A 13,718-nucleotide genomic window follows, 5' to 3' on the forward strand; every position below is an offset into this window, starting at 1 on the left:
GATGTTTTAATTATACATAAATAATTAATTATTTGCAAATTGTTTTTGTAGATGTAAAAATAGGTACTCTTTGTAAAAACAAATTTTTATAGTCCTCATTAAGCTTTAGCATAATGAAGACATTTAAATAATATTCTGTTTCATGAATGTTATACAATAAACTTCTAAATATAGTGTATAAAATTGCTTTTGTTTTTCTTGTGACTACTTGTAAAGTTATTAAAAAGTTTAAGTACCTTATATGAAATTTATAACTTTATAATTTCAGTTTACAGATTATTTGCAAAAATGTATTATAAAAAAGTTTGGAAAGATGTCTGTTTAGCTTTTTTTCTTGCATCAATTTTGTTTTGCTCAGCTTTATATCTTAGAATCAAAGAGATTTGGAGAAAAAAATATTATGCATCTGTCTCGTGTGATCACTTTTTTCATGGTGATGCTTGGCCTATGTTAAATACGACTAGTTCTAGTGAAGTTGTAAAGTTGTGCCAATCTGTAAATGAACAAAACCAAATATTTTATGCTAGTTTGTACAATGTTAAAACAAGAATACCTGTGTATTCAGCTAATGTTGTAAGTTTGAACGCTTCTAGTAATCTTCCTAGACCCGGCGATAAATATTGGCATCGAGTTTCATTGTCTTTATGTAGTTTAAAGCAAACTAAGTTGCCATCTAGTCCAATTTTGTCTAATGTTGGACACTCTAAGGAGTTGGATGTCTGTGGCCACTATCAGGCTGAAGCAAGAGACTACCTCAAAGTCTACGATGAGTACCATCTTGAAAGAGGTCATTTATCACCTAATTCTATTAATGCTTATGATGAAGATAAACAAATAAGTACTTTTACTCTCACCAATGCAGCACCACAATATAAAATGTTTAATGAGGAATCTTGGAGAATTTATGAATGTGCTGTTAAGCATATGATAATAGATATAGTACCAAATGAACAAGTTTATATCATTACAGGAACTTATGGCTTTGCTCTGGATAAAAATGGAGAGCCTTTTTGGATAAATGAGAATCATAAAGATCACACAAATCCAGTCTTAGTCCCAGGATTTTATTGGAAAGCAGTTTGTTACCCTGGTTCAAAGCAAAAGAAACCCTGGGCTTTTGGAATTATTGAGGAAAATATTAATGTAAAGAAGCAGACTTCATCCAGCCGTTTTCATAACATCCAAGAATTTAGTGACAATTATTTCACAAAAGATCTTTTTGGAAAGGTTTGCATGAATGCTGGCTTTGGTGAAAGTAAAAGCATTCTTGATAAATGGGAATCTTATATACATAAGAACTGTCATTCTCATTAAATGCTTATGTAAAACTTATGTTTTATTTTTAGTTATGAACAATGTTTTGGTAATAAAAATAAAATAAAATATTAAATTAGTTTACTAAAACAAATGTATATATATATATATATATATAAATTTTCAAGTATAAGTTTTCAAATGTAACAAAATCATAATAATTTGTGTCTTCATCTTCTTTTTGATTAGTTTTGTGTTTTATTGTTTTCAAATTTTGCTGCTACGAAACCATTCTTTTTAAAGACTAAATATGTTTTATCACTTTAGCCATATTATCTGTAAGCAAACAAAAAAATGCACTACAGTTATTTGTCGCATACATTTCTAGCAACCAAAATAATTAACAATCTTTATTGCTAGTTACTTTTTCATTAAAGCTCACTTTTTAAATAAACTTGTTATTTTAGTCCATATTTAGCTCTAATACTTAATTTTTTACATTGTTAAAAATAAAAATGTAACAAAACTGTTGTTTTTAGTTTTAATTCTTTGTAATTTTTTTTTGAAAATAACTGTTTTGAATGCAAAAACTTAATTGACTTCATGCCTAAAAAATATTAACAGCTTGACTGTTCTTATTAGTGAAAGGCTTTAAGTCAATAGATAATATGCATATAAAAACAGTTTTTTTTTTGATTTTTTAATGAGATCTGTTTGTTTGAATCTCTAGGCAGGGTTGCCAAAAAACTGGAAATCTGGAAAAATCTGGAATTTGACAATTTAAGTAAAAAAATCTGGAAAAACCTGGAATTTGAGAAAAACCTAGAATTTTAAACAGTTTTTACATGTCAAGTAGTAAAATTTTAATTTGGCACAAAAAATCTACCATATCTTTTTTTTTTTTATTAAAACACACATTTAAAGTCACTTTACAGTATCTTGTAAATGTTGTTATACTACTTAGCACAGTTTTTAATGTAAAACTTAGCTTTAAACTAAAAATAGACTTAAAAACGTGTACTTTTATAACCTTAATGAAATTCTGAAAACCTGGAAGAAATTTCTCAAAAAATTTGTCAACCCTGCTCTATGATTTAATGCCATTTCACGTTATTTCTTAAATATTTTTTGAAACTTAAGTTGTTAAAGTTATTGATGACCTTTTCAGTGTTGTAAAATAATATTCAATTACCCTAATTGGTAAAGTTTAATTAAACACATTGATTAGCAATCTTCAACTGATCAAAATGTCTTCATTAAAAGGTTGGAAAATTTTATTCTATTCATAAATAAAGTTTACTTTTTTATTGCGTTTTTTCATTCTCAAGAGTAGTTTTCTGTATGATTACTTTTTAGATATTTTTCTAATTTCTTTAAAACAAATGTGTAAAATCAATGAAAAAAAAAACAAAAAAACAATAAATTGTATTTATAAGAAAATTATTATTTAAAAATTGCAAGTAACTATGGTGGATTATACCAAAATATGTGTAAACTGATAAATTTATAAGTTAGTATTCAAAACTACTTTATACCTAAATTTTAATTTTATTTCATAAAGCACTTACCTTTTTAGAGATATTTTCATGTTTGATAATAGTGTATAAAGAAGTTTTGTGTAATTATAAAAATTATTTTATAATTTGAACAGAATGACTAGGTTAACATTAATAAAGGTTTTGAGTAAAGAAATTTTGTAATGAGTAAAATATAAATTTTCATCTTAAATTAGTAATTTCAAAGATTTGACCTTAAGTTTTAAAAAATCTGACATCATCTTTAATTTTGATTTTCCTTATAGAAAGTATGAAAAACTAATAACACATCATCACCAAAAAAATACAGATATCAAAAATAGTTCTCAGTCTAGGGTTACCACAAAACCTGGAATCCTGATAAATCGGAACTTTGCAATTAAGGCTAAAAAAACATGGAAAAACCTGGAAGTTGAGAAATTTTGAAAAAAACCTGAAATTTTAAACAATTTTTACATGTTAAGCAGTAAAATTTTGATTTTACACAAAAAATTTAACGTATAGGACAGTGCTTCTGAACCTTTTTCTAGTGGCGGAACTCTTTTCCAAAGTTCAACTTTTCCGCGGAACCCCTAATTTTAATTTTACTTAAAATGTTTAATTAAATAAATGTTCTTTTTTAAATTTCGAAAGGCATTGCGGAACCCCTGAGAGGCGTCGCGGAACCCTAGGGAATATTTTTTACTATAAAACAAATTTAGTAGTTGCACAGTATCTTTTCAATGTTATTATACTATTTACAGTTTTAAACCTTAATTATTAACAAAAAAAAAAATTATGTAAAGTTATGAATTTTTGAATAGATACAAAAAAATTTTTCATATATATATATATAATAAAAATATAAATATTTATTAAAAAACTTATTTAAAGTTATTTTACAGTATCTTTTTAATGTTGCTATACAATTTAAGACAAATTTTTTATATTAGATTAATTTTTTTACTAAAACTAAACCAAAAATCAGGACGAAATTTAGAAAACTTGGAAAAATAAACCTTTGATAACCCTGAGCATTAAGCCTACAGGGGTAGTTATAAGCAGTAGAATTGTTTTCCTAATTAGTTCTTGTTTTCCCTTAAAAAAATAATGTATTAAGTATATAAATAACTCAGTCATTATTTATAGTTATGCATTATTTATAGCTAGTTATTTATGCATTATTTATAGCTTAATCTTCAAAACGATTTTCAATTGACAAAATGCTTTGCACTGATAATCTAAGATTTACAGTAGCAATTATGTACATATTTACCAAACGGAAGTAATTGTTACTATCGTGTAATACTGCTGATATAATATTTGGATTTTCTAAGTGTATACATCTATATGCGGTGTACGACTTGATGTCTGAGAGGTCTTTTATTATTAAACCAAAGTCCTTAGACCAATATTTTTGAGCATCATTGTTTTGTTTTTGTTCAACAAACTACTATTAAAAGTTGTTTTACAAAAAAACTTCTAGTGTGGTCATGTTTAAAAAATAATACTTATAAAAATCTTAAATTGCAACTAAGTATTAAGATTGTTGTATATCAAAGCTAAGGCTTTAACATGTTTTTACTACAATAATTTTAAAGAACTTCATTAAAAAAGAATTAGTACAGATTGCCATGAAAAAAGTAAATAGTATTGTTTTTTATTTTAAGTAATGTAAAACTTATAAAACCTCTTTTTATCCTAAGTTTAGCTGTAAAATAAAGAGGGATAAGGAAACTTGTAAGGAAACCATAGAATAATATCAGAAAACATAAAACAATTTAAATAAATATTTTATCTACCCTGGTTATAAAAGTAGGTAATACTGTTATTTTTAAGAACTAAGAAAATAGATTAGTTTATTGAGTATCTGCTATAACTCTTCTTTTTTAGAGTCAATTTTTTTTTTGCTCATTTCAAATATTTAAACAGTTATTTACTGTGGTATACTTTGTTTTAAATTAGTTTTTTTGCTTTTGTTTCTATTTAAATTGAATTATTTACGTCTTGAAATAACATAAGTATTTTGACTATAATTTAGTAGTGTTTTTATGCTGGTTAATCAATAAATTAACAAATATTAGTTTACTAAACAATGCAAAGAACTAGCAAGATGTAACAATAAAAATTGACCTTAAATTAACAACAAAACTTTTACCAAAATAGTACTTGTTTTTAAAGTTTAATTTTTGAATATTAAAATGTCCTAAAGTCTGTAGAGAATAGATTTGTTTGTTCCTAATGATATTTTTAAGCATAAATTATATAGCACATGAGGTAATTTATTAACGCCATAGGGGGGGTCCAACATTTTTTTTTACTAAAATTAACTTTGGATTTTATATGAAAGCTTAAAGTACAAAATATAAGCCAGTTTTTATAGAATTAAAAAATATCATTTAACTTTTGAGATATTTAGTTTTTTGTAAGAATATTCCAATATAAACGTATGGACCGCAAATTTTTTGGGGTCAATTTTCTCGGAAATTTTAAAATTTACTAAAAATCTATCACTCCTTCATTTTTCAAGCAATCTTCTTCAAATTTTCAGGATACGTTCCTTATAATAAAAGGAAAAAATGTTACTTTAGAATTTTAGTAACTTGAAAAAATAAAAACTTTATCACAAAAATTAAAAAAAAAAAGTGTTTTTTTTCAAAAAAACATATTTTTACAATTTTTTTTTCAAAATTCAAAGTAACGTTTTTTTGTTATTATATTAAGATTAGACTGTGAAAGTTTGAAGAAAATTGCTTGAAAAATGTAGGAGGAGATAGATTTTAAATGAAATAGTCTTTTTTTGCTGTTTTAGTTTTCCCATAGGGAACATATTATGCTGCCTGACTTTGACTGGTCATATCTGAAAAAATAATTTGAATTTTTGAAAACAATAAAAAGCATCTGAAGCTTAGAAAAAACTCTATAAAATAAAATCAACTTGTAAAAAACATGGTTTACTCCCCCCCCCCCCCTATGGCCTTAAATATTGTTTTATTGAAGAAGTACATTCTAGTTTTTATTCATATTTCCATTTTTCTGTCTTTAAAAACCAAATTTAAGTATACAACAACATTAAATCAATTTAAATTATTTTTATTTTACAAATAGTTTCCTGCATTGTCCACGTATGATCAAACATGAAATTTAGGTAGATTATAATTTGATATACTATTACTATACTAATTGATATTTTAAAATAGTTTTGTTTAATTTTAGGTTGATATAAATCAAGTTTTGTAACCATTTGTTTTGTGTGGTTTCAATAGTTCCACGTAAAGCATCTTTAATTAAACATAATTTTGTTATTATTATATATTAGTAAATTAAACACACAAAAAAAGTTATTAAAACTTATCTTAATTTTATAATTTTTATGTATTTTTTATATTGTATATATTTTTCATGATCTTTTGATTCCTACTACTTTAAAAAGCCAGTTGAGAATTTATAAATGTTTGTGTAGAAACTTTTATACTCTTGTATATAATATATTATAATTTAAAGTTTTTTAGGGTAAAAAGGCTTGCTATTCAAATAAAAGGCTTTTTTTTTTGTAAAAGAATTAATAGTAAACTGTTTATGTATAACACTAATTCCTATTATTGAAAGTCTTAAAATAGTTTAGTTTTGCTTCAGAAGTATATACATAAAAACTCAAAATAATTTTGTGAAAAAAAAAAACAGATTTCATTATATTTAATAAAATGCAAAACAACAGTAATATGATTGAAACATATAAAAACCAAATGTTCAGCTCTGCAGCGTCAGGGGATGTCAGTAAAATCAAAGAAGTACTCCAGTTGCTGGACAAGCGTAAAGGAAACACCAAGAGCATTATTGACGAGAGAAACGAGCAAGGCTTCACTCCGCTCATGCTTGCTGCCAGGAACAACCATCTGCCGATGGTACAGTATCTTCTCGAAAACGGGTTAATTTATTAAAATACTTTACAATTATTGAAAGAGTACTAAATGAAACTGACATGTTTTTATATTCTTTTAATTTAGTTTAGCAAAAAATCACTAATAATTTAGTTCTACAAAGAATTTTATAATGTATTTTTAGATGTTTATTTTTTTAGATTTCAAATAAGATTTATAAATATATTTTACACTTTAAACTAACTAAATAGTTGTATGCATAGTTTAGATTTTTTCAAATTTAGTTTAATTAGTATATTGTAAAATATAAAGTTTTACGGTTGTTCAATAGTATTAAATACAATATTAAAAAACCTAAACGTCTTATATATAGATAGTTGACTTGGTTATAATCAGTTGACTACATAGGGTAGATGCTACGCTTGTCAACAAAATTGGTCAGTCTGCAGGCGAAATTGCCAATTTCTGGGGTAATAAATCAGTAGCGGAGACTATTTCTTCTCACTTGAAACCAAAATTTGCAAGTCAGCTGGAGCATGTAAACTATTTTAGTCACTCAATTGTGAATAGGTCTTCGTATAAAAGATCTGATCAAGCTTTTATTAATTCTGAAATGAGGTAATTAATTTGGTGAAGTAGCATCAGTATTTGCCTTTTTTTATTGTGAAAAAAATTAGAGTTGTTTTATGTATTATTTTTTAAGTTGTAATAATTTTTAAGTTAGTAAAACAGAGCATTTAATAAAATACTTAAAATAAGTTTTTTACACTTACAAATCTTAAATTTTCAAGTGACAGGAGGGAAAAAAAACCATAAAAACGTTAAAAATTACTTAAATTAGTATTTTTCAAAAAGCATATGAAGTCATGAGATTTTTTTTTTGAACACAAATCATTAAATATCAAGGAAGATTCAATATATATTTTATTATTAATGAAAGTCTTTGAATGTTTAACTTTTGTAGAAACACTTTTTATATCTAAATATGTTTTTAAAATCTTTTATTTATAATTGTTATTTTAAATTTAGAAATTTAAATAAACTGATAGATAAACACGTATCTCTTTATAGAAATAAATACTTTTTAACTTGAATATTTCTTATGTTTACACAACGCTTAAATATTTGTTACAAGTACAAATTTTTAGTATTGCAATTATAAAATTTGTCTTTACCTTACCAAATAACAATATTGGTTATGTAAAGACAAAACTGATTGTTTTACTGTAAACTGGGCAGGTATAGTGTAAATTGATCAAACATGGGAATCGATTTTGTTCAAGGCTAAAATTTGTCTAAAATGTACTAACTACTAATAATATAAACTTTAATTACAAAAATTGACCCAACTTCTTGTAAAAATTTAATTTTAAGAGTTTCAATAACCTGATGAAACGCGTCAAAATTTTATTTAAAGAAATAAAGTTAGTTTTAACTGTTTGTAAATAAGTTTAACTTGCAGATCTCCTAAAGCAAGATTTCTTATCTTTGGAAAGCTTCAACTTTTCATGAGACAGTTGGAAGATAGAGTGTTTAAGGAGACGATTTATCTAAAGTGGGACGATGTTAAAGACAAGTTGGAAAACGAAGATTATGATGTGGTCTTTCTTGGGATTGGCAACCTTGAGAACGGAGTTTTAATGCGGGAAGGTGTCGCTTGCCCTGAAGAACACAAACATGTTTATTATGCTATTAACTATAAAAAGGTGAGCGCGTTATATGTAGCTGTATAATTAGTTTGTTCTACTAGTGTTAAAATTATTTTTATTGGCCGTATTTTATAATTCTAATTCTGCTCTAATTAACTTTAATATTAAATTTGAAATTAAAACAAAACAGCTTTTACTAAATTTTAATTTTTACTCGTTTTAGTTGTCAATTAAAGCTTAAGTAGTTATTTTTAAGAACAATAAGTTAATGATACTTTTTTATGTATTTCTTTTACAGACACTCGAAAGTGATTTTTTTCCTATACAAGATGGATTTTTTGGTGATCGAGGGTTTCAAGGGATGATGGGTTTGAGAAACGAGGATGCAGGAATCGCTGCTCAAGCTAGAAGTGTTCTAGCCTGGCATGATAAGTTATTACTTTAAAAATTATCTTGACCACATACTGTGCGCCTTAACGCTTTTCAATTTAAGTCAAAATTAAAAAATAAAATTACTTTCTTCAATTAATATTAGTTTTAGAATAAATTTTATTTATTTCAAAATACTTACTTTAAATTTAGGTTTCTATTTTGTAATTAAAAAAGAACATTCTTTACCATAAAATCAAGTAACCAGCAAATTTGTGTTTACAATTTTGTATAACAACTTTTAAAATTAGAAATCCATACTACAGTATGCTTTACATATTTAAAACTGAGTTATATGTTGATTTGTTGTTATTAAATAATTTTTTTTGACTCTTAAACTATGAAGTACTAAATAACTACCATTTTTTGAAACAGTTAGTAAAAAAATTGAACAGAATTGGTGCAAAATATACTTACCAAAAGTTATCAGAATATTTTGTTTAAGCTCATTAGAAAAAAAAACAAGATAAAAATATTATTGCTCAGTAAAATTAGTAGTTTGCACGAGTAGTTGTTATAAATCTCTAAATTAAAATATAACAACACTTTGCTTTTACATAGTAACTAAATTTTTACCCACTCAACTAAAAAACTATCAAGTTTGTACATTTTCAGATATTCTTCAGTACAAACAAACTTTCTTAAAATTTTAAGAGTATTAAAAACAGATAATAATGTTTTACTTATTATTTAGTTACAATTTCTGCCCAGCGTGTGGTAGCAAAACAAATATGGCAGAAGCCGGTTGGAAGCGAGTTTGTACAAATAATTCATGCAGAACTCACAAAGGTACTCACAATGTTTGCTACCCCAGGTATGAGCTTGTTTCTCTACTGCAAAAAAAAAATTAAACGTTAAGTTTTATGAAACTTTCTTATTTTTTTAGATTTGCACACTTGGTTTTGTGTGTTTATCTTAAAAAAAACATTCTTTAAAAATGTTTTTAAAATACAATTTTATTGTACATTATTTTGGTATATGGTTTAAAGTGTTCTAAATATTTTTGTAAATCTTCTTGATTAACTGATATCAAACTAATCATTTCATATATATATGAAACGTTTTATTTCAAGATGTAAAACTTAAAGGACTCGAGTTTCGTGCTTATGCACCCATCAACTTCAAAACAAGTTTAAAATAAAGCACAAAACAAAACACACAAATGAAAGTTAAAAAAATTAGCAGAATAGATTATGACGTAATTTTGAAACTATCAAAAGCTATGCAAAACGGCTTGTGCAAAAATTATTTTACCAATCGACAATAAAGTTGATGAGTGCATAAGCACGAAACTCGAGTCCTTCAAGTTTTACATCTTGAAATAAAACTTTTCATTAAAAAAGCCCAAAAGGTGGGCTCTGTGTGAAAGATTTGATTTATCAAGTTAATTAACTTAATTCTATATATATATATATATATATATATATATATTTAAAATAAGGTTAATGTTTAAACGTAAACACTTTCAACTGAGCCCACTTGAAGGGCTTTTAAATAATTTATTCAAATGGCGATTTTAAAAATTCTGGAACATATATATATATATACAGGGTTGCCACTCGGTCAGGAAAAGTCAGGAAATCAGGAAAAGTCAGGAGAAATTAAAAAAAAAGAAAAAAATCAGGAAAAAATGGGGGGTTTTGAAAAAAGTCAGGAAAAGTCAGGAAATTTGATAAAATTAAAAAAAAGTCAGATTATGTCATTTTAATTTTACAAAATTCCTTGTTTTCCAAAGCCTTCAAACGGTAAAAATTAATTAAAAGTCCTTTGAAGTCAGAAAAAAATTCCAAAATTTTCCTAGAAATTTACAAAAATATTTAATTTTATTTCCAATGCCTTCACCTGGTATAAGTTAAGATAAAAAACTCCTCACAGTGGAAATTGTAAAAATAAAATTGGAACACGATTTCAGCAAAGTAACTCGATTATTGTTGATGAAAGTTTGTATGCGTCCTTGGAACGACGTCAGTATCAGTAGAAATGAAAATCAGCTCCATCCTACCACTATAGTTACGTCACGATAGAAATTTGCTAATAGAATCCAATAATTTTGCTTTCGAAATAAAATATCCTTTATAAAACTGCAAAAAATTTCTATTAACATATTGAACAAGTACCCTACTTTAACAAGCAGATTTTGTAAGCTTTTTAGTATTGATAATCTGTAGCAAGGACACTTCCATAGTGAAACTGATATATACACAAAAGTTTATCTAGCATAATTTTAGAATCTAAGTGTTTTTTGTTTAAGTAAATAGTTAAGTTCTTTATAGTTAAGCAGTTATTTTAGTATTTTATGGATCAAGTTGATGTGTATACTTTATCTCTTTATAATTTTTTAAAGTTGTTTAAATTTATAAAATAAGTTTTAAGAGAGGTATATGCCAAGATTAAGTTTACACATTATTTGTATTTTTTGTAGAGTAACTTAAGTTTTTAAAGTAAATAAGAGTATATTTATTTGTTACAAATTTTATACTAAATGATTAGAGGAAATATTTTATACAACAGATATATAGTTTACTTTTTTATGTCTTTTTTTTTTAAATTACTTCACTTAAGTACTGGAAGTTTGATGATAGAATTCAGCAAAAAACTGTTGTTTTTAACCTGTATAAAAATTAGATTGAAAGCTTTATATAATTTCAAGTGTTAGATTATGTATTTTAGAATAAGTTTAATTTAAGAGTTTGGTTTATAAAAGTCAGGAAAATTTTGGTAAAAAGTCAGGAAAAGTCAGGAATTTTTTCTCAGCTTGACCAGTGGCAACCATGTATATATATAGAAATTTTAAAATGAAAAGGTTTTATATCGAGATAGTAATTATTTTGTTAACCGTTTTGATTTACAACTAATTTCGTGTGCAATTTATCATGTTATAGTCATAAATAGTCATTGTCAAGCGGTAAATAGATTATCAATAGCCGATAAGCTACTCGTTAACAATAAGTTGATTAGTTAATCATATGTTACTAATTTAAACTTTGAATTAAAAAAAGGACTTTCTTCCCTAATAAGTACGCTTTTTTCAACTTTTTTTATAATAAAATTTTATTTAAATTATTTACTTTACAGTAACTAGTAATTTTTAGTCTAATTGAAAAATAATATGTTTTGCAATGTCAAAATATATTAGTGTTTGATATTTTATAATTTCCTTCTATTAGCAAATATTTTTTCGTAAAGTTTTTAACTTTTTAATGTAGTTTAAAAATTAACAAAAAGAATTATTATGAAAACGTTTTTAATTTCTATGAAAAGTATTTATTGTTTTAGGAAGAGCAATAAAACTTCAAAGTACTTATGTCAATTATACAAACAATCAGTTTTTTTAGAACAGATCCTGTTGTGATCATACTAATACTGTCTCCTGACAAGCAGAAGTGCATGCTAGGCAGGCAAGGAAGACATCCCCCAAGAATGTATTCGGCTGTGGCTGGCTTCCTCGAATCTGGTAACTTAATCTGTGTTTAAACTAGCGTAGTTAATACTTTTGTGTTTGTTTTATAAAAGGAATATTTAAAGTCGTTTTTAGTATTGAAGTATTCGCTTTAGTAATAAGAAATTCATGATTGTTTCGAAACTATTTTTACTGTAAATCTGATTAAAAATAATGATAGGAAATTTGTTAAAGGGGTAAAATTACTTTTCTTGAAAAAACAACATAAATAAAATAGCCCATAGATTTAAGCTTACTTCGTAATTTTTGCACAAAGGCGAGTCAATAGAGGATGCGGCGAGGAGAGAAGCGATGGAAGAAGTCGGAGTTAAAGTGGGCAAGATCGAGTACATATCCTCACAACCGTGGCCATTTCCATCCTCGCTCATGATCGGCTTGATGGGTCATGCATTGAGTGAAGATTTCGAATGCGACCATGTAGAACTCGACGATGCAAGGTCCAGTTACATTTTTTCAATTTTTTAATCAAGTACTTGACTCATATAAAATTTATCAAGTTTGACTTCGTTGAAATTTTTGAAAAACTGAAAATTTAGCTGGTTAAAGTTTTGTTTGAAAAATTTAGATGGTTTCCGAAAAGTGAAGTAGCTGCTGCTTATGTAGAAGGCTTCAATAAAAAAGAAGGACTTCTCATTCCGCCAGCTTACGCTATTGCTAATCAACTTGTCGGGCATTGGCTTAAAATGCAGCAGTCAACACTTTGAACATACTCAAAGTTTTCTTTAAAAATATATTTGTTTACCCTGTGTTTCGGTGCTTTTGATTTTAATCTAATTATTTTTTATAGTTTTTAAAAACATGTTTAAAATGCTGTTGAAATAATTATATTCATTTTTTTCTGCATTAATAGTTTTTATTTGAAATTCTACAAAAACATCTTTGCTTAGCTTTTTATTTAAATTATTAAAAGTCTGTTAATACTTTACAATAATAATAAAATATTAATCAGCTAAGATTAAGTTGATTTTATAATTTACTTATTGAAAATTTATAAATATAAAAAACTTGCAATTTGTAGTTTGAATTAAGTTTAGTTAAATCAATATTAATAGCTTTCTCTGATTATATTTTTTACTTTTTTGAATAATTTTGGTTTTTTTTAAAGTAGTTTTACTCAAACTTACTGTTTTTTGCAATCGTTTATATGTTGTGCGTAATTAACTTAACCTCATTAAAGCTTATAATGTATGGTTTTTACTTTTTATTTTCAGTCATTTCAGATACAACATAAACTACTCTGATTTACAAATATTTATGTGTAATATTTTTCAGTAGACGATAAAAAAAGCGCTTAAAAATTTTGGTTTAAAGACCTAGTTTTTTAAAGAAAAATGTGTCATTTTTGATTGGTTTTAGTAGGTCTATAATATATGCTATTAAATATTTCCTATAATAAAAAATATATAAAAATGGTTAACGTAATTAAGTTTTTGCTAAAAATTGTTATACTTCTTTAACATATATTTAAGTATCACTCATAAACTATACTCTATATCAGTGCTTCTGAACCTTTTTCTAGTGGCGGAACCCT

General features: G+C 25.7%; 2 protein-coding genes across 2 annotated transcripts; both read left to right on the top strand.

The window, feature by feature from the left end:
• The first annotated feature begins 272 nt into the window (after positions 1-272).
• On the top strand, positions 273-6,658 carry LOC145837224 (endonuclease domain-containing 1 protein-like). The gene is made up of 2 exons (XM_082945013.1): positions 273-2,517; positions 6,523-6,658. Exon 1 carries the CDS (start codon positions 289-291, stop codon positions 1,312-1,314), a length of 1,026 nt encoding a protein of 341 aa, XP_082801139.1. The 5' UTR covers positions 273-288; the 3' UTR covers positions 1,315-2,517; positions 6,523-6,658.
• On the top strand, positions 6,473-13,236 carry LOC145837223 (NAD-capped RNA hydrolase NUDT12-like). The gene is made up of 8 exons (XM_082945012.1): positions 6,473-6,696; positions 7,058-7,267; positions 8,112-8,355; positions 8,597-8,730; positions 9,422-9,541; positions 12,063-12,181; positions 12,444-12,624; positions 12,753-13,236. Exons 1-8 carry the CDS (start codon positions 6,473-6,475, stop codon positions 12,889-12,891), a joined length of 1,371 nt encoding a protein of 456 aa, XP_082801138.1. The 3' UTR covers positions 12,892-13,236.
• Positions 13,237-13,718: the final 482 nt, after the last annotated feature.

Source organism: Thalia democratica, chromosome 5, assembly GCF_965202585.1.
Source record: "Thalia democratica chromosome 5, ktThaDemo2.hap1.1, whole genome shotgun sequence".
NCBI classification, from domain to species: Eukaryota; Metazoa; Chordata; class Thaliacea; order Salpida; family Salpidae; genus Thalia; species Thalia democratica.